Genomic DNA, 19441 nt, shown 5'->3' with positions numbered 1-19441 from the left:
AAAAAAAAAGTTAAATTTAGCAACTGACAACAAAACTGAAATCAGGGAAGTGAAAAAGGCTCACCGGTAGCAGACACTTATGTCATTATGGGCAGAAGAAAAATCGAGATCCAGCCAATAAATGATGAACGGAACAGGACTGTAACGTTCGTGAAGCGAAAAGCCGGGCTGTTCAAGAAGGCCCACGAGCTGTCGATCCTTTGTAAGGTTGATATCGCCGTGATTATCATCGGCCACAATCACAAGGTCTACGAATACTCATCCAACAACCCGCAGGCGGTGATAGAAAAGTACCAGCAGTCAGGGCAGACCCAGGAGTCGAAAAGACCGCAAGACTATGGCAATTACAAGCTGGTTTCCCGAGTCTCGACTAAGAAGGGAGCCAGAAACGACAACAGACACGTGAAGCAGGAATCCGTAGACGACGATATATCGGACGACCAGAACCACTCCGAATTGGACGGAGAGGAGGAGGAGGACGCAGAGTACGACGAAACTCCTACCAAGAAGCGGAAGTTGTCCAGATCCGTGTCGTCTGAGGATCGTTCACGAAGACCTACATTTGCGCCGCCCAAGGAAACAGGCGTGATGCCACCGAACTCCAAGCTGTCCAAGCGGCCGCTGCTGAGCTTGCAGATCCCTAGCAACGACAGGTCGACCTCCGACAGCGACATCACGGTGACAGCTTTGGAATCGGGCCAGCTTAACGCGGCCAAAGAGGGTGGAGACGCTGGCGCCGCGCCTGGACGCACGTCACAAAACGCGAAAAAAGTCAGCATTGTTGCCACCCCCACTTCCAACTCCTTCTTGCCGGGACTCAACATCATGACCCAACAGAACACCCAAAACCCGCTAGATCAGACCACTTCCTCCAACAAATCGACTCCTGTGTCGGCGACGCTGCCCCACGGGCTGTTTTCCTCGCTCCCGCAAATGTCACCGACGCAGATCCTTCCCACTCCGGTCTTTCCCCTGGGTCCGCAACAGCAACAACAATTAGTGCAGCAGCAGAATTTTGCACCCTACAGCGCCAAATTCCAGCCAAAATCCTCCACGGGGCCGCCGCCCTTCTTCAACTACACAGGAGACACACCGGTGCTCCCTTCAGGACTCTCTTCACGGTTTCTGGACATGTTTCCTTCGCCCAATGTATATTATAGCCAGGACTGGCCTATGACGATGGGAGCAGGAAATCCTCCCCTACAAAACCCAGGAGGCCCGTCAGGACCCGGATCCAACGGCCAACCCAACAACCATGTGCCCCAGCAGCTAAACCAGCAAGAAGGAGGTACGAATAATGGCGACTCTGGACAGAAAGGTGGCCCTGCGGCGTCGTCTGGCTCCACGTTCGGTGGGCCGACAAGCAGCAGCGGTACACAGGGCCCAGATGGAAATTTCTCCACGATGACAAGCCCGCTACAAGTTATCGGCTCGGCGATCTACAATCAGGCTGCCCAGGCCGCGGAGCGACGAGAGGAAGACAAATAAGTGTATAGTAGCTTAAGTAGTGCTCTTAATTTTTCTTTAGTCGAGCACGTGACTAGATACAGGGTTTACAAGTTTTTCACGCTTGTTTTTCAGCGAAAAAAAATTCGTGAAATATTCTCTACTAAAGATGAAGGTAGGTAGACAGAAAACTATCCGCGAAGTGTACTAACCATGAAGTTGAACATCGCTTACCCAGCCAACGGTACCCAGAAGAGTATCGACATCGACGATGAGCACAAACTGAGAGCATTCTACGAGAAGAGAATGGGCCAGGAGGTCGAGGGAGACGCCGTGAGCGACGAGTTCAAGGGTTACGTTTTCAAGATCACTGGTGGTAACGACAAGCAAGGTTTCCCAATGAAGCAGGGTGTCATGATCCCAAACAGAGTCAAGCTGCTTTTGACCAAGGGTGTCTCCTGTTACAGACCAAGAAGAACCGGAGAGAGAAAGAGAAAGTCTGTCAGAGGTTGCATTGTTGGTAGCGACCTTGCTGTCTTGTCCCTTGTTGTTGTTAAGCAGGGTGAGCAGGAGATCGAGGGTCTGACCGACACTCAGGTCCCAAAGAGATTGGGTCCTAAGAGAGCCAACCACATCAGAAAGTTCTACGGTTTGACCAAGGAGGACGACGTTAGACAATTTGTTATTAGAAGAGAGGTTGTTAAGGGCGACAAGAAGTACACCAAGGCTCCAAAGATTCAGAGACTGATCACTCCTCAGAGACTCCAGAGAAAGAGAGCTGTCAAGGCTGCGAAGGTTAAGAACGCCCAAGCCCAGAGAGATGCTGCTGCTGAGTACGCCCAACTGCTTGCCCAGCGTCTGCACGAGCGTAAGGCTGAGAAGGCTGAGATCAAAAAGAGAAGAGCTTCTTCATTGAAGGCTTAGGTAATGTAGTGAATATATGCAGGTAAGTGACAGTAGCGAGCTTTGTGCTCCATGTATTCGTCTATACTATAATCATTTATTAGGATTTTCACTGTGTTTTTTGTCGCTTGTCGATTTCCGCGAGCCGTTTGATGTTGTCGTAGATTTCGTCCGTGCTCAGCCCGTCGCCATACTTCATCTTGGCCTCGTACCGCTGTTTTTCCTCCTTGTATTTTGGATCCCGAAGCAGAATGGCTAGATGCTGGCCGAATTTGCTTTCTGGAATAAGCTGTCCGGTCAACGGACACACCACTTGTCGCTCCCCGTTCTTCGTGTTTTCCGCAAACTTCTGGTCCTCATGCTTCCTCTTGAGCCGCGATTCGCCCGCAGACCGGATCTTCATGCCAGGTCGTGCCTTTGGCGGTTCCACCGTCTCTTTCTGCTCCTCGTACAACGGCACTTCTTCCTCTTCCTCGTCTTCCTCCTCAGAAAGCGCTTCCTCTCCTTTATCCAGCAACGAGCGGTACTCCAATTCTCCGCGGTCGAGAGGCGGTGCCAGCTGTGCCACCTCGTCGACCTCTGTGAATTCGATGGTCTCCACCACGACAAAGTCCTGCCAGTCGATAGACGCAAATTCCATCTGCTCTTTTTCCAGCCGCTGCTTCTCCTTGGTCTGTTCCTCCTCGTCCTTGGCCATCTGTTGCGCGCGCGCGTAGCAGCGGTCCAAAAACTCTGTCTGGTCGTAATTATCTAGCTCGTGCAGTATTTTCTCCTTCTCTGCCAAGATCAACTTGTAGGACTCCAAATACTGTCTGAAAAGTCCATGGAGCGAGTGCGAGACGCTCAGAAATTCAAACTGGATACTCTGTTTCTTGTCATGAGAAACGTGCTCCTTTAGCACCTCGATCGACTCTTCACCGTTCAGAGCCACATATTGCGCTGCAAGCTTGATCATGTCCACGTCCAAAGCGGAAACTTTACCGGGCGAAATGATGAACCGCAGCTCCGGCACCTCAGGAGCCTCAGGAGCCTCTTTCTGCGGCTGTTTGGCCTCGCCGCTCTGCAGATCCTGTATGCATTTCTGGTAGTACTCGTGGTGCACATCGCCCTTTCTTAGGAAGGCAAACTTGGGGTTTTTTGCCTCCTTTGTCAACAGTCGCTGCTCAAACGACTCGCCGTTACGCACAACAAACCCCGCCGTCTTCTCGATCACCGCACGGATTTCCTCTGGCGGACCATCAGTCATGACAAAATAAATGTTGGAAAAATAGTTACTTCGACGCGTCGCTCTGTTATCTTCCTCTCTATGAAGATACTTTTATCGACAGTGCGAGACAAGGCCAAATTGACCGGTAAGTAAACCTGGCGGGCTAATTAACACCAGAAATCATCATTTCCCAAAATGAAACCGACCGCAAGATCAGACTCGCCCGACCAACACCAGCGCTGTACACCTCGCTTTACTCGGCCGCTATCATCGAGCAGATCACCCCGTTCAAGTTCAATGACACCACATACACGGCAATTGCGCGCCAGGGAGGCGTGATCGACATCTACAACGCCAAATCGTCCATGCCACTAATCTCGCTCACAGAAAACCTACGCCTGGGCTCCGACTTTATGGTTGCCCTGAACGTGGTGGATCATTTTCTGATCAGCTGCAGCAACAGGGGACTGGTGTCTGTCTACAACATCAGCAAGCTGATGGACGAGCCAGACCTGGAGGGTGGCTTTTTCATGCTGATCGAAGACCCTGTCGAGTTCTGCCGCCCGCTGGACAACCCGTTCAAGTTCGTAACGGGAGGATACAACAACAGCCTCGAGATTTACGATTTCCGCAGAGACTACGAAAGCCACCAACGCCATACGTCCGAGTCGACGTTTCTCAGAATATGCAGAAGTATTATCACGATAAAACCGGTGTTTAAGACCGCAAACCCCAAACCGAACGGGGACTTCCCGTGGCTCAAGAACGCGGTGTTTGTACGCGAGTCGTGCGAGGAGGCCGACCTCACGATTCTCGCCACAACCAAGTTTGGCAAACTGCTCATGTACAAGCCGTATTTCGCCAAGGTGCCGATCCAAGTATTCCAGCTCTCGCCGCATTCGATCAACCACATCACCACGCTGAACAAGTCCAAGATCCTGTTCATGGACTCATTCAATACAATTGGCATCTTCGACTTTGCTGCAGAAAGAGTGGTCAAACAGCTCAACATCGCACTTATCGGGTCCATCGCGTCGCTCGACTGCGTCAAAATCAACGACTTCTCGTTCCTCGTCATCATCGCCTCGCTAGACAAAAACCTCAGACTGTACAGACTGACGCTTCCCGACTGCACGCTGGCGCTCATTGGCATCTCAAAACTCTCGTCCATAGTGCCCTGTCTTCGGCTTATCGACCACGAGGATCACGTGCGCCAGCTAGACTTTAGGCATTATGACAACAAATAGCTCCTTATTTCTGGCCCATAACATCAACGTAGCCACGGCGCGGACCACGCTTGGACTTGCGTGCTGTCGAAGCAGACATCGAAAGCAGGTCCTCGATGTTGTCTGATTTTTTGCTGCCGTTCACCGTTGCAGGAGCAGGCGCGCCCGCTGGCGGCCCGCGTGGAGGTGCCCCCATTGCGCCAGGCTTGGCCGACGCAGAGTCAGAAACAGCCCGCTTGACAGGAGGCGGTGGTGGAGGCGTGGAAGCGGCCTGCTCCTCCGGCGAGGCATTCTTGTTCACCCATCTCTTTAGCTTCTCGTCGTAATAGAATGAGCTCTCTTCGCCCAGTTTGGCTCTGATAGGCTTAGGCTGGTCGTTTTTCTTCTTTCCCAACCAACCGAACCACGAGCTCCCTCCCCTTTCCGCGTGCTTCTGCTGCTCCTCTTTCATCCTGGCCTCGTCTTTCTCCTTTTTCTTTTTTTCCTCTTCCTCATTATGCCTTCGCTTCTCCTCCTTCGTTTCTTCGTCGTCGTCGTCATCATCTACCACGTCGTCGTAGTACTCCTGATCGTCGTCTTCAGCATGATAGCGCTTCTGATCCGTGATCACGGTAGCCGGTGACTTTGCCGGTCTGTATGGAGCAGATGGAGGGTCAAACATGCTCTGGAGATGGCTTGCATCAGCAGCATGGAACGAGGCAGCAGGCCTCAGGATCCTGCCACTAGGAGGAGGTAATGGTTCGTCGTTGGGCTCTGAGTCAATGTCCGACTCGAGCTCAGCACTATGGTGGTCCTCTGGCTCTTTCTCTTCCGGATGCAATGAATCCTCCTGCTCTCTCTCTTTTTCCTCCACCTCGGCTTTCTTAGCCGCCTCAATCTCTGCAGCAGTAGGAGCATGGTAGCCACCGTAGCTGTAGAAATCATAGGAGTCAAAATCGGGAGCCTGGGAGTCCTGCGTGTCGTTAGGGGCTTGTGTAGACTCAGCCATAACGTTGGTGGCAGGCTTGTACCGGCTCTGACTGGAGCCGTTAGATTTTCTCGAGGTCACGTGCGCATACGGATTGTAGACGTTCGGCTTCTTTGGTGGAGCGCTGGAAGCCTTCGGCGGCTTGTTTTCTGCCTGCGGTTCAGGGAACGTGTATGGTGCCGCAGACACGGCTGGAGTATCGTTTGACTGAACAGGAGAGGCATCCAGCGACTCCACACGGTTTGGCACAAACTTCCTTGCAGCCGGTTGCTGAACGATCTCATCGGTCATTATGGACGTATCGTGCTCTTCACCAAGATCCAGTTTTTCTTCCTTACCGCCCGGAGCAGGGGAATAAGCACTAAAGTCTGCAGGCTCCTTGCGAGCACCGTATTTGGAAACCTTTCCAGAAACTTCACGGTTGTTCAATTGGAACGGACTTTGAGGAGCGTAAGTTTGTCCCGGCCCTGGAGTAGATGTTGTGAAGGGCAGCTCAGGGCGAGCACGCCCAACCTCTACATAAGACTGGGATCTTGCAGCAGGTGGTGGATACGGAACGGCAGCCTGGGTTTGATCTGCTATTTGCGCCGAAGGGGACGATCCAGGAGATGACAAAGGAGCAGTATTCAGCATCGGCTTCTCGTTATCGTAAGCGTTGCCAGCACCTTGCTGAGAAAGAGGGGCATAAGCGGAAGCCTTTTTCGACTTTGTCTTTGACTGCGAGTAAGGCTGATGTGATTGAACAAGGGTAGAAGTTGAAGACGTTGTAGGAGCAGATTGCGAGTGAGAAGACGAGGTGTACATGCCAAAAGACGGTGCTCTGGACAATGTTTGATAAGTTGACATCACAGGCTGAGACTGTGGCTGCAACGTGGATAAGTCCAGCTGAGATTGAGTGCGAGAGGGAGCAGGACTATATTTGGCAAAGACACCTTCCGATTTTGCTTTTTTGCCGTCCTCGAGCTCCTCACCTGCGACAAACTTGTTGAACGACTTGTCCAGATGACCCCACACCTTGTCCAAACCAGATCTGCCCAACTTTCCGCCAAACCATCCAGACACCTCAATTTCTGTCTGGGAAAGTCTCTCCAAGAGCTGGTCATTGGCAAATGCAACGGTAGGGTCAACGTAGGTAGACTTGGATTTGATGACTCCTGTTGTGTGATCAACGTACTTCTTAGCCTCCGCAAGATAACCAACATCCAACAAGTAGGAAGCATGGCGAACCTTGAGGGAAAGCGTATGTGGGAATCCATTTGAAAAAGCTGGAGGGAGGTTTGAGGATGAACTCAAGACATACTCATAGAGCTCGTCAATGATTATCGAATCAATGTCGCTAGGCGACACGGTTTGAGTTTTAGGGATCAGGGGCAGACCAGACAGCAAGAAACAGATTTTGCCGTGGATCTCAAATCCGGCCTCTGAAAGTAAGGTTCCAACCTGAACCAGCACAGAGGCCGGATTCTTGTTGTTGAGAAGGACGAATGGAATGACAGATCTAAAGTTGTCGATTACCCACTCCTCTTTGCCGCGGAACTGTTCGGCACTCAATCCGTCCTCGCCTGATGATTGCAAACAGAAGCTCAGGTTCTGTTGGAGAACATCTGCTGCATCAAAGGTTCTTTCGGTGTACAGTTTGGTGACTTTGGCAAACGCTTCTGGCCCAAGGAGGTTTGCAACAATTAGTGCAATTGCCCAGTCCTCCTCGCCAATGGCCATTCGAAGAGCACTAAGCTTGTCTCCGATTTCCAGATACTTGCTGAGGTTGAGCAAACCGACTTGTTCAAGTTTGTGCGCGTTGAAAGGCTTTTGATTAGGAACGAAATATGTCTCGATGCTGCTCAGATCCGTAGGCCCATCTTGACTATCGCTGACCATCAAAGAAGGATTCACAACTTGCACGACGCTTCGCAAATACTCTTTTTGAGCAAAGTCACCGGGCTTGTTGATGTTTACCACAAGGGCTCTCACCACGGCCCACAAAAGATGGATCTCCGAGGTGAATGGACCTTCCAAATCAGCTCCCAGAGATAGCAGCTTATCGTTGATCCACTTTTCAACGTCTTTCTTCTTGGTTCTATTTTTCATCAAGGGACCAGGAAACTGCTGCACAATCGCTTCGTTTTTGAAGACACAGTTCCCGTCAATGATTTCCACATTGTGTTTGTGATGTCCGTAGCCATATGAAGAAGGAATGAGATATGCCACTTTGTTAGAGCCCGAGAAACTAAACAATGGCCACTGTCTTCTGACCAAATTTTCCGGGTTGACAACAACTGGTGCTGGAGTGGACTGGACCAGATGAGTAGATGCGTTGCTCCGTGTAGAGGAGTATCCGGAGTTTTTCCCAGGTGGAAGAAATGAGCTTCTTCTGTTGTGCGAAACTGTAGGAGAACTGGTATCCGGCTTCAGATTGTCACCATAAACAGAGTCTAACGGCTGGAAATTACTCTTTGGCTGACTTGAAGGGTGAGGAAATGGAACAAGCTTCGATTGCTGAGCTTGCGGCGTGTAGGGAGAGTATTTTGTAGCCTTCTGTGGATTTGAAAGATGTCTAATCTGCGGCTGAGAAGCTCCAAGCTGCGGTTGCGGTATTCCAAAGTTATTCGTATCGCTAGCAGGCTGAGCAAATTGCATGTGTGCATCAGGACTCCTTGGACTTGCTATTTGGGCGATCGGCGACTTGTGAGGCAGCGGAACAACATTGGGGTTCACTGGTGGATTGGGAGTATTAGATGGCGTTCTCGCGTGCCCTCCGGCCTCAGCTGGCGCATACGGATTGGTAGACTTTCTTGGCCGACCACCAACAGGAGGTGGAGGATGAGCAGCGCCTGCTGGAGGTTGATTAACGCCGGCTAGCTGCGCGTTGGCAGGTACAGGAGAGTAAGGACTAGCTCGTGAAAGTGCAGGTGATTTTGGTTGGTATGGATTTTTGGGATGCAAGGAAGGGGTTGCAATGCTTGGCAGCGGGAGCTCCTCAAAAAAGCTCTTTTGTGGTTTGAGTGTAGCTCTTCCAGGTGGAGACGTTGAACGAGTCGACGAGACACTGCCAGCCCGTGGAGGCAGAGGTTTTGACTGCGAGGCCGGCGAGGCTGGATTGTGTGCGTGGCTTTTTTGAAGCTCGATCATAGTATACACATTCTGCTTTGGAGCCGGCGTTTTCGAGACAGGAGCGTGCTTGGCTAGCAGTTCTGCAGGGAAATCGTATGCGTCCGTCTTTTTTTTCTCCTTTTCCAGTTTCTCCTTGATATGGGACTGCTGTAACGATGGAGCTTGGAAGTTTGTGTACGAGGGTGTCAGAACAGCAGGCGGTGGTGAAGTGGTCTGGAACCCCTGTGGGGCATACCGTGATGCAAATGCCGGAGTAGGCGATTGTCTTGACAATCCAGGGGCAGGTGTCTGAGAAACGGGGATGGTAACTTGCGCGGAAGACGGCTCATCATCCAAAAAATCGTCGTCTAGAACTTCGTCCAGCAAGAGCTCGTTATCTTCCTCGAGGAAACTCAACTTGTCATCCAGCTTGGGCTCTATATGTTGCTTTTCCTGTGGCTTTGCTGCCTCTTCTGGCTCAGATGGTTTCCCGGTTGCTGTCATATCTTGTTCAATAGCCTCCTGAAGCTTTTCTTCCTGTACGTTCCTCATAAAGTCGCTATTTTCGACGGACGGGACATTTTTTGGAGCCTCAGCACCTTCAACACCAGTTGAGTCCAGAACCCTCTGAGTCGCGTTTGCTTCATTTCCAGATCCAGGGCCAGGAGTTGCTTCCCACGGCAGAGGATCTTGCTCCTTGGGGTCTTCCCAAGGCAGCGGCTCGCTGGACTCAGCGTCCCATGGAAAAATCTCCTTTTGAGGTTGTTCCAAAGACTGCTCTGCAACCTTTTCCATCGATTGCGCCAGAGGTGGCTCCGAAGCTATTTCCTGGGGTTGCTCCGGAGACTCTTCCTTAGGCAATAATTCGGATGGACCATCAGTCTCCCAAGGAAGCGAGTCAACTGGTTCCTCGTCCCATGGCAGCATCGCCTCTTCTGGTTGTGATGTCTCTGCTGGTACCGTATATTCGGGATCAATAGAATCGGCAGGCCCATGCTTATCGTTCGACAACGGTTCCTGAACAGCATCTTCTATAGTGTCAGGGATATCGGCTGCAGATACATCAGATACTTCGATCTGTTCAGGCGTGTCCAGTGTTTCTTGAAGAGCATCCTCTTGTTGCGGCTCCACAGGTAACTCAGTCGTCTCAATGTAGGGTTTCTCCACTGCCTCGCTCTGTTCGGCTGGCAAAGGACTTTTTTCACCGCTATCCACACTTACTGTCGTTATTACGTGCTCTGTCTCATCTTTATCTTCAACTGGCATGTCTTCCACATTTGGCTGTTCTATGTGTCGCACCACGTCATTTGAAGGTATGCTATTGACAGGCAAGGGCTCCTGGGACAGCAATTCTGGCTCCAAGGAGACCGTACGTGTGTCTTGAAGAGGTTCAGAAGAGTCAGCCGGAATCTCCTCGCTGGTTGTCCCGTTTTCAGGCCCCAACACAGCCGATCCCTCAGTCTGGTTATTGTCCGAAATCGTCTTCTCCAGAGGCGTTTCCGCAGAATTAGCTGACGTGGGTTGATCTGAAACATTCTCGGAATGCTCAATCTCACCTTCTGTGTGAGGATGCTCGGACTTGAGCAGATTAGCGGCCTCGATACCAGCAGGTGTCGACAAACCCTGCTTATAGTCTTGTTTGTCGATCTCGTTGCTAGCAGGATCAGACACGGGACTGTCAGCCAGCAGTGTGTCTTGATCGGGTCCCTTGTGGGTCACAGAATCGACATCATCGAGATTTTGCGTATTCCGAGACATTGCGAGATCTATGTTTGTGTCTTTGTCTCGCTCAGTTTCGCTCATAGTGTTATTTTTCCACTTGTTTGTTTTCCTGCCATGAGCCTTGTGTCAATAAAAAAAATTTGGGCAATAAAAAAAATTCAATTATAATCATGATCGTGGGAACCAAAGGTCCTAAGGGAAAGCCGAAGATGGCTTCTGAAAAGGAGAGGTTTCTGCAGTGCTGCGGAGACATTTTGCTGGAGCTTGTTTCGTCGCTGAACAGCTCGAAAGACGTCAATCTAAATGGCCTGATCATCAGATACTCTAAGAAGTACAAGCTGAAGCAGCAGCCCCGGCTGACGGACATCATCTCGTCGATTCCTGATCAGTACAAAAAGTACCTGCTACCGAAATTAAAAGCCAAGCCCGTTAGAACGGCGTCTGGTGTCGCTGTGGTGGCCGTGATGTGCAAGCCCCACAGATGCCCCCATATCGCATACACGGGCAATATCTGTGTCTACTGTCCAGGAGGACCAGACTCGGACTTTGAGTACTCTACACAGTCGTACACCGGGTACGAGCCCACGTCAATGCGGGCCATAAGGGCCAGATACGACCCATACGAGCAGGCGAGGGGCAGAATTGAGCAGCTGAAGCAGATAGGCCATTCTATCGACAAGGTCGAGTATATTATAATGGGAGGAACGTTCATGTCTCTCCCGAAGGACTACAGAGAAGATTTCATAGTTCAGCTGCATAATGCTTTGACAGGCTACAACGGAACAGATATAGACGAGGCGATCCGGTTTTCGCAGGAATCCGAGACCAAATGTGTCGGAATCACGATCGAAACACGTCCCGACTACTGCACGGAGACGCATTTAGACGATATGCTCAAATACGGTTGCACAAGACTCGAGATCGGCGTTCAGTCCGTGTACGAGGACGTGGCCAGAGACACCAACAGAGGCCACACGGTCAAGGCTGTGTGCGAGACGTTCTGCTACGCCAAAGATGCCGGCTACAAAGTTGTCTCACACATGATGCCCGACCTGCCAAACGTGGGGATGGAGCGTGATCTGGAGCAGTTCAAAGAGTACTTCGAGAACCCAGACTTCAGAACCGACGGTCTCAAACTTTATCCGACTCTGGTGATCAGAGGCACGGGACTATATGAGCTGTGGAAAAAAGGACTCTACAAATCGTACAACGCCAATATGCTGATCGATTTGGTGGCGCGGATCATGGCGCTGGTGCCTCCGTGGACGAGAATTTATAGAGTCCAGAGAGACATTCCGATGCCATTGGTGACGTCTGGAGTGGACAACGGCAACCTGCGCGAGCTTGCGCTGGCCAGAATGAAAGATTTCGGCACCACGTGTCGCGACGTGCGGACCAGAGAGGCGGGAATCCAGGAGGTGCACCACAAGGTGCAGCCAGACCAGGTGGAGTTGATCCGCCGCGACTACTACGCCAACGGCGGCTGGGAGACGTTTTTGTCGTACGAGGACCCGAAACAGGACATCCTGATTGGTCTGTTGCGTTTGAGAAAGGCCTCGAAGAAGTACACATACAGAAAAGAGTTCCGAGGCCAGCAGACGTCGATTGTGCGCGAACTGCATGTTTACGGCTCTGTGGTGCCGTTGCACTCGCGAGACCCGCGAAAATTCCAGCACCAGGGCTTTGGCACGCTTTTGATGGAGGAGGCCGAGCGCATTGCGCGCGAGGAGCACGGCTCGGCCAAGATCAGCGTGATCTCGGGCGTTGGTGTGAGAAATTACTACAGGCGGCTTGGCTACGAGTTGGACGGACCGTACATGTCGAAGAGTCTTGACTGATTATACAAAGGAGGGTTCTATTTTGGAGCACATGTCGACGTAGCCCTTGAGGTCGTCGAGCGTGCGAACTCTGCTCCCGCTAAAAAACAATCTCCAGTTGGTGTTGGGAATGCAGTAATCGCTCGTGGATCGGTCAAAATACCACTTATTGACCGGGTTATTTTGTCTGGAGCGCCACAGCAGCTCGTCTGGGTACGCGAGCAGCAGTGATTTGAACACAATGTCTGCTATGCCGGGGATGCCTTGCAATTTGCGCAGCACAGCGAACTTGTCGAGATATGGCACCCTGCGCCCGCCTGCAGACTCCCAGGTGACGATTGCGCCGCCCTCGTAGTCGCCTGCGATGATGATGGCCGCGATGTTGCCGTTGACTCGGTTCAGGTAGTGCTCGAGGTCTAGGGTCTTGCCAAACGAGTCGTTTATAAGATGAGTTAATTTATTCAGGTCGATGATTTTCTGTCGGTCGAACTCCAATAAATCGATGCCCTTGCCGTCCGGCTGGTCGTCGGAGAGATGGATCGTGAGCGGTGTGCCGCGTTTGATCACGGTGGTGTTGAGCTGCGGTGTCTTTTTCAAATTTACCGGTAGCGACGAAGAGATGGTCGGACGGTCTGTGAGGACGTTGTAGATGATCGGGTTGGTAGTGCGCGTGCCGTGACGAAGCGTGGCAATGTCTGGCGTCGTGATCAGCCCCGTGGCCGCCGGCTGGATCGCCAGCAGCTGGTTCATTTCCGTGAGATTCTGCACATGCACGTCTCTGACCGACGAGTCTAGATGGCCGATGTAGAGCTCTGAAATGATGTCGTTGTACTCCTGGAGCAGGTTGATGTACACGTGACTCGACTGGAACCGTTCCAACGACGGGATCCCGCCGAGGTCCTCGAGATAGATGATTTTCTCGACGGTGAGCAGGTCATTTGCGTTGTTGCGACGATACGCCTCGTTGAGGCCACACAGGTTCGAAACCAGACGCTCCAGTGTCTCGAACGGCGTCATAACCTCCTCTGTGCTATCTTTCTTGACCGTTGTCGGGAATATGATTGGAACTATGCCGTGCAACAGCGGCACTACCAACAGCTCGGGCAGCGAGAAGTTCTCCTGTTCGAAAAGGCCCCTGACAGTGCGTGCCTGCAGATTTTCTGTCTGCAGGGTCTGGATTAGCGTGTCGCACTGGTGCACAAAGTCGTTGACTATCCGAAGCCGAGATTCGCTGGCTTTTATCTGATGCTTTCCGTCGAGCACCAAAACCGGAGACACGCCCAGCTGCACCAATTTCCGCAGGGTCAGAGCGATGCCCCGCAAAGTTTCCGGGTCGAGCCGCCGGGGGGTCGGGATCCTGATCAAGGCGACGCGCAGCGTGTCCGAGAGCTGGATCTCTGGCTTGTGGCGTGGCTCCGGCAGCTGGATGTCGCTCCTGGCCGAGTGCTTGAGCAGCAAATCGTTGATCAGCTTGTCGTGTTTGCTGGTCTGGGAAACAACGTCGCTGTCGAGAATGCGTCTGTGGCTCTGGTAGATGTCGTTCTCCTTGAGGAGAGGATACTTGGACAGGTAGTTACGAGCCTCGCGCTTGGTGGCTGTGCTGCTGAGGATCGTGAGAATTAGGTCCTTTTTGTCGTCGCTGGAGGTCTCGTGGCGCGCGATGCGCGACTCGAAGTTGGAAAGAGCCCGTTTCCACACGTTCGGGGCCGCTTGGAGCCGGCCCGGGCGAAACATAATATATTGAGTCACCAACAATTTTCCAGTGCAGAGATGTTTCCCCGGATTGTGGCGTGAACCTATTAAAAAGGGACGTAGACATATATTGCTCGTCTTTTATTTCGCATCCCGATCCAGAAAAAAACTACCATTTCTTCCGAAACCATGGCAGAAGAACCGCCTCCAGCCTGTCGCACGCCAATTGAGACGTTTACGCGCCCGAAAATCCGCAGAAGTTCCACCAACAACTACAAAAGCGAGCTCGAAGCACACACTCATCATGAGACCGACTCGCCTCAGAGACAGCTTGAGAGAAGAAAATCAGAGGAGTCCACGTACCAGAGAATGCTGCCGCAGTTCCACCGGCGGCAGATGTCGAACCACCAGGACGCAGACGATGCGGACGATGCCGCGTCGGTGATATCCAGCCGTAACTACGAGCGGATGGTGGGGCAAACTACCGACTTACAGCCGAATCCCTCGTCGGTGCCTCGGCCGCACGCCCCCAAACAGGGCTCCACTGCGCAGGAAAGACCGGCCGATCCAGAAAGACGTCTCTCGTTCAAGTTCGACGACTACAAGAGCCACATGCTCCGCAAGAGTCTAGGCGACAACCAGGTTTAGCGGGTCTACCGGAGAAAAAAGATACTGGCCCAGGCCTGATAATGTAGCAAACAAGGTTTTGTAATATGGCGCTTCGTTTTGGTACCCGACACACCATGTATCATGCACATCGATTAATCGATTTAAAATATTTTAATAATTATTCTTTATCTTCCTTTATGAGTGCAGACAACCTGGATGCCAATTTTACAGATGACGAAGGTGAGTACCGTTATCAACAAAATCTAACAAATGTAGATATTTTAGCGTTTGAGGAGGCTCTCAACGCCGACAATCACGCCACCGAGGAGTCAGTGATCTCCCGCGCGAGCTCGGTTGCCAACCTGGAGTACCCACACGCGAAGCGCAAACGCCACAAGCCGGTGGTAGCTGAGCGTGTTGCCGGCTCGGTGCCGTTTGAAGCCACCAATTCGCTTAGTTTCCAGGTCCTTAGATACCCGTTTTTGTTTTTTATCATGCTCTGGCTGGCAATATTGAGCATACTCTACATGATTGTGCGACTGTCTGTACTGGTGAGCGAGCAAATTCTGGCAAACACGGCAGAGCGCAGAAAGCTGATGGCCAAGCTCCAGAGCGCGACAAACTACGACGATTACGTGGCGAAGGCCAAGGAAGTGGATGCTCAGCTGGGCCTTGACGAGTGGAAACGCGAGGACCGGTCTTCGGAGTATGACTGGCGGACACTTCGACGACTCAAGGCCGACCTGCGGCGTTTGCGTCTCGAGGAGAACTTTGAGGAGCTGATGGTGGTTCTGCAGACGTGTGTCAAGTCGAATTTTGCTGGCATCGAGAACCCAATTCTCTACTCGCAGTGCTACTACGGCACGAAACAACTGATCCAGGACTACATCGACGAGGTTGTTGCGTCGATCAAGGCCATCACAGAGACGGATAAGGTTGCTGTTGAGGAAAAACGCATCTTTTTCAAAATCGTCTCGCGAAACTACGGCAAGACGGCCCTCGCACTGAGCGGAGGAGCGTCTTTCTGCTATAATCATTATGGCGTTCTCAAAGCCTTGTTGGAGAACGATCTTTTGCCAAACGTTATGAGTGGCACATCCGGCGGTGGCATAATTGCTGCGCTGGCCACCACCAGAACCAACAAAGAGCTGCTCTCGTTGCTGACGCCCAAGCTTGCCAAGCGCATCAACGCCGCCGACGGGAAGACAATGCTGGACTGGCTCAAGCAATGGTGGGCCACAGGCGTGATTTTCGACCCAATCACCCTTGCCCGTAAGGCTCAGTGGTGGACGCTAGGCTCCACCACGTTCCAGGAGAGCTTTGAGCGCACGGGCAAGGTTCTCAACATTTCGACCACGCCGCACGAGATGCACTCTTCGGAGGTTGTGTGCAATCACATCACAGCGCCTAATTGCTGTATCTGGTCCGCTTTGCTTGCCTCGGCGGCGGTTCCCGGTGTTCTCAAGCCGGTGGTGTTGATGGAAAAGGACAGGAAAACCAAAAAAATCAGGCCGTTTTCGTTTGGAAGCAAGTGGCAGGACGGATCTCTCCGGTCGGACATCCCGCTGCAGTCTCTCAACGCCTATTTCAATGTCAAGTTCACTATTGTGTCACAGGTGAACCCGCACGTTCTGCTGTGGTTCTACAAAAGCCGTGGCGACGTTGGTCGTCCTGTGCCGCGTCCAATGGGTAAGAGCTTCCGTGGCGGTTTTCTACCCAGCTACTTTGAAAACCTCATCAAGCTGGAGGGCATCAAGTGGCTCAAAATGATGAAAGACTTCCAGATCATCCCGAACTTCTTGGAGAGCGACTGGTCGGACGTGTTTCTGCAGCGGTTTGACGGCACCATCACAATATTCCCGAAAATAAAAATAGCAGACTACTTCGATCTTCTGGGCGACCCCACAGAGGAGCAGCTTGCGCAGCTCATAGCGAACGCAGAGCACGTGACGTATCCAAAGCTACTGTTCATCAGAAACCGGCTGGAAATGGAGAGAGCTATAGAGCGCGGTCGCAAGGTGACCAGAAATACAGCCAACGACGTCAACCAAACGTCGTCGAGCGAGGATCTCGACGACGACGACAACGAGTATGCCGACTCTCAGACGCCATTTATGGGTCTCAGACACCGAAGCATTTGATTACGGTTTATACATCTTGAACACAAACGACTGCTCGCCGAAATCGTCAAACCCTTCTTCGCGCACACTCTGCACCTCCTTGAGCCCCAGACTCTCGATCAACGACCACAGATGCGCGCGTTCCCGTTCGTACCGTGGCCGCAGAGGGAGCTGGACAAGAAGTTGGGCGTTTTCTGGCGCCAGAAAACGCTCAACCACGTTGCGCACTAAGACAGGATGGTCTGCAGAGTAAATGGGGTCGCTAACAATGACGGTTGCAAATTTTCTGCTACCGAAAGCGTGCGGGTTCTTCCAATCCAGGACCTCGCAGGGAAGATCCAGCTGGTTCAGCAGGATGTTTTCTTTCAGATTCGGCACAATTTCAGGCAGGTCTGTGAGAACAACATCCTTATACCCCAGCAGTCCGCAAGCAATCCCTACCAGACCGGTTCCTGCCCCGAGCTCGAGAATCGGCTCTGCTAGCCGCGGAAAGTTAACCAGCCGTCGGGCCAGCATGAGCGACGATCCCCAGGTCTTGAGTCCAAGGTTATCACTCGTCAGTGCTGGCTCTCGTAGACAGATTGGAGGCAGTCCATCTACTGTGATTTTCCGTGTGAACCCTGGCGCGGCCGTCCGCCCAGACTTCTCCGAGATGATTGTCGAGGCCAGTGCCCACACGTCCTCGCGGTCGGCAGCGTCCATCCATGAAAGCGAGGATCCGCAAATGCCGGTGAGATACGACACTATGTCGTTTGTCGGCAGTGCACCCAAATCTGAAAAATTGGCGCACAGCAGCGAACAGTGGGTCTGGAGCCACGGCTCTGCAGCGGCGAAACTAGCAGGGTGCTCTCGTTTGACCGTCTCTATGGACCGCGTTTGTGGAGTTTGTCCAAAATTGCAGATGTCGTCTGATTTGAGCAGATACAAGATGGTTTTCAGGACACAGGCCGGCGGTCGCGAGCCTACTTGTGGGAGGTCCATGACGTGCAGTGCTGGGAGATGCGACTTCTCCTCGGACACGTTCATAAGCACGGGCTCGGTGTCGACGTATTGCACGGGCGACAAAAAGTCGAGGGGGTCGAAGGACATGCAAAATAATAAATTATTATTTATATATTTCATATATTTTACATTTTTTATACATTGAGCCATGTCTCTGCCCAAATCGTACCAGCAGAATTTTTCTCCCCAGGAGATCAATTTCCTGGCCGAGCAGGAGCTGGTCACGGTGATACCGCGGTACAGTATGAACGGGGCACAGCTGATAGGCTCGAAGATGCCGAAACTGAGAGCCCTGAATAGAGAGCAGATCCCGCTGTGGCTCGCGACGTTGCTCAAAAAACAGGAGAAATGCAACATTGTGGTGCCCGAGTGGCTTTCCGTGGAGTATCTGCGTGTACGCTATGACGAGGAGATCAAGTATCCGAGCAAGTTTTCGAATCTACCCTGGCACTGGCTGCCGATAGCGAAAAAACTGCTCGACTACGCGTCCGACGACTTCATCGACCCGCCGCATGAGATCAGGTCCTTGCTCCAGGACTTGCGCGAAGTTCGACTCGTCAAGGCCAGAAAGGGAATTCGGGAGCTCAATCACGTGTATATCCAGCTGGACGGACTTTCGCTGATGGAGATCAACGAGATACGGCCGTTTATTTTAGAGGTGATGGATCAGCTACGGAAAATGAACGACAGTCTCAAAGTCAAGACCGAAGAGGAAATGCCGCGCCAGGCAGCCGCGCAGATGGACCGTGACGAAGACAGCGACGACGATATTTATCAAAAAGAGTGAGTTAGCAAACGTTTTCCACAACAACAGGCTTGCGGTCTTCTTCGCCCAGATCGGTCTTGAGTCTTCTGTCAAACAGCTCAAACAGAAACCCGAAACAGGAGCTTGTGATGGCCGAGTCATAGCGGCCCTTGCTGCTCTCGTCGCGGACAAAGGCGTGCTGGGCGTCGCAGATCTCCATGAACGTGAGCTTGGCTCCCGCGTCTCTGAGCTTGGCTCTGATGAGATCGCGGCCCTCAGGCGGCACGTGGTTGTCGAGCGTGCCGAAAAACATCACCAGCTCCTGTCTGTGGCTGTCCAGCTCCTTGCACACTCGCTCCAGCGAATCGTCGCCGCCTTTTCCAAGCGACTTGGAGTGGATGTCAGTGGCAAAGAAACACACAGCCGCCGTGATGCGCTGGTCAAGAAGCGCGCGGAACGCCAGATGGCCGCCCAAACACATTCCTGTAGCACCGATTTTCCCGTTAAACGTGTCCAGCGAGTACAAATAATCACAGCATAGTTTATTATCCTCATCGTAGGAATCGATGGTTTTTTCGACTTTGTACCGATTGCCGTCGTCCGTCCCCTTCACGTCATAGGCCAATGGACGGTGGTCGACAAAGTCGTGGTAAATCGATGGAGCCACGCAAATGTAGCCCTCTGCTGCGATCTTCTTTGCAAACCGTGCAACAGGACCCGTCACCTGGTAGATCTCGCTGTACACGACGACCCCGGGAAACTTGGCCCGTGGATATCCGGGGATTTTCGGGTGGAACGTGTATATTCTCATGGTGTCCCCCTTGGACGTCTTGACGTCTTTGTAAGATTCGGTGATGAGCATGGTAAAATTGTGGTTTGAGGTGTCGTACAATGA

The 19441-nt window shown here is 52.2% G+C and overlaps 12 protein-coding genes across 12 annotated transcripts; 7 read left to right on the top strand and 5 right to left on the bottom strand.

Annotated features, from left to right (window-relative positions):
- Window positions 1-72: 72 nt before the first annotated feature.
- On the top strand, window positions 73-1541 carry OGAPODRAFT_16852 (uncharacterized protein). Its single transcript, XM_018354708.1, has one exon. The coding sequence runs from the start codon at window positions 88-90 to the stop codon at window positions 1486-1488; it is 1401 nt and encodes a 466-aa protein (XP_018209907.1). The 5' UTR covers window positions 73-87; the 3' UTR covers window positions 1489-1541.
- A 118-nt stretch (window positions 1542-1659) lies between these two features.
- On the top strand, window positions 1660-3573 carry OGAPODRAFT_101421 (40S ribosomal protein S6; the record flags this gene model as incomplete). Its single annotated transcript, XM_018353042.1, has 1 exon — window positions 1660-3573. The coding sequence occupies one exon, from the start codon at window positions 1660-1662 to the stop codon at window positions 2368-2370; it is 711 nt and encodes a 236-aa protein (XP_018209906.1). The 3' UTR covers window positions 2371-3573.
- OGAPODRAFT_77187 (uncharacterized protein) lies at window positions 1698-3595 on the bottom strand (the record flags this gene model as incomplete). The annotated part of the gene is made up of 1 exon (XM_018356289.1): window positions 1698-3595. One exon carries the CDS (start codon window positions 3593-3595, stop codon window positions 2459-2461), a length of 1137 nt encoding a protein of 378 aa, XP_018209905.1. The 3' UTR covers window positions 1698-2458.
- Window positions 3596-3655: 60 nt separating this feature from the next.
- Window positions 3656-8095, top strand: OGAPODRAFT_94794 (uncharacterized protein; the record flags this gene model as incomplete). The annotated part of the gene is made up of 3 exons (XM_018357621.1): window positions 3656-3701; window positions 3734-4721; window positions 4759-8095. 3 exons carry the CDS (start codon window positions 3656-3658, stop codon window positions 4775-4777), a joined length of 1053 nt encoding a protein of 350 aa, XP_018209904.1. The 3' UTR covers window positions 4778-8095.
- Window positions 8096-8470: 375 nt separating this feature from the next.
- OGAPODRAFT_16851 (uncharacterized protein) lies at window positions 8471-9776 on the bottom strand (the record flags this gene model as incomplete). The annotated part of the gene is made up of 1 exon (XM_018354707.1): window positions 8471-9776. A coding segment is annotated over exon 1 (1162 nt), but the record flags the coding sequence as incomplete, so codon positions are not given.
- Window positions 9777-10731: 955 nt separating this feature from the next.
- Window positions 10732-14015, top strand: OGAPODRAFT_101418 (uncharacterized protein; the record flags this gene model as incomplete). Its single annotated transcript, XM_018353041.1, has 1 exon — window positions 10732-14015. The coding sequence occupies one exon, from the start codon at window positions 10732-10734 to the stop codon at window positions 12397-12399; it is 1668 nt and encodes a 555-aa protein (XP_018209902.1). The 3' UTR covers window positions 12400-14015.
- On the bottom strand, window positions 12479-14112 carry OGAPODRAFT_94791 (uncharacterized protein; the record flags this gene model as incomplete). The annotated part of the gene is made up of 2 exons (XM_018357620.1): window positions 12479-12520; window positions 12553-14112. The coding sequence occupies 2 exons, from the start codon at window positions 14110-14112 to the stop codon at window positions 12479-12481; spliced, it is 1602 nt and encodes a 533-aa protein (XP_018209901.1).
- A 121-nt stretch (window positions 14113-14233) lies between these two features.
- OGAPODRAFT_16848 (uncharacterized protein) lies at window positions 14234-14825 on the top strand. Its single transcript, XM_018354706.1, has one exon. The coding sequence runs from the start codon at window positions 14260-14262 to the stop codon at window positions 14716-14718; it is 459 nt and encodes a 152-aa protein (XP_018209900.1). The 5' UTR covers window positions 14234-14259; the 3' UTR covers window positions 14719-14825.
- Window positions 14826-15015: 190 nt separating this feature from the next.
- On the top strand, window positions 15016-17960 carry OGAPODRAFT_16847 (uncharacterized protein; the record flags this gene model as incomplete). Its single annotated transcript, XM_018354705.1, has 1 exon — window positions 15016-17960. A coding segment is annotated over exon 1 (1126 nt), but the record flags the coding sequence as incomplete, so codon positions are not given.
- OGAPODRAFT_9201 (uncharacterized protein) lies at window positions 16867-17888 on the bottom strand (the record flags this gene model as incomplete). Its single annotated transcript, XM_018357083.1, has 2 exons — window positions 16867-16876; window positions 16924-17888. The coding sequence occupies 2 exons, from the start codon at window positions 17886-17888 to the stop codon at window positions 16867-16869; spliced, it is 975 nt and encodes a 324-aa protein (XP_018209899.1).
- OGAPODRAFT_101414 (uncharacterized protein) lies at window positions 17950-19354 on the top strand (the record flags this gene model as incomplete). The annotated part of the gene is made up of 1 exon (XM_018353040.1): window positions 17950-19354. The coding sequence occupies one exon, from the start codon at window positions 17950-17952 to the stop codon at window positions 18586-18588; it is 639 nt and encodes a 212-aa protein (XP_018209897.1). The 3' UTR covers window positions 18589-19354.
- Window positions 18114-19408, bottom strand: OGAPODRAFT_89195 (uncharacterized protein; the record flags this gene model as incomplete). The annotated part of the gene is made up of 1 exon (XM_018356930.1): window positions 18114-19408. One exon carries the CDS (start codon window positions 19406-19408, stop codon window positions 18590-18592), a length of 819 nt encoding a protein of 272 aa, XP_018209896.1. The 3' UTR covers window positions 18114-18589.
- Window positions 19409-19441: the final 33 nt, after the last annotated feature.

Source organism: Ogataea polymorpha, assembly GCF_001664045.1.
Source record: "Ogataea polymorpha strain NCYC 495 leu1.1 chromosome Unknown OGAPOscaffold_5, whole genome shotgun sequence".
In the NCBI taxonomy this organism is placed as follows: Eukaryota; Fungi; Ascomycota; class Pichiomycetes; order Pichiales; family Pichiaceae; genus Ogataea; species Ogataea polymorpha.
This window is presented reverse-complemented; position numbering and strand designations above follow the sequence as displayed.

Excerpts from the sequence above, each read along its gene's own strand:
- OGAPODRAFT_16852 (XM_018354708.1), top strand. The coding sequence starts at position 88 with ATGGGCAGAAGAAAAATCGAGATCCAGCCAATAAATGATGAACGGAAC.
- OGAPODRAFT_16848 (XM_018354706.1), top strand. The coding sequence starts at position 14,260 with ATGGCAGAAGAACCGCCTCCAGCCTGTCGCACGCCAATTGAGACGTTT.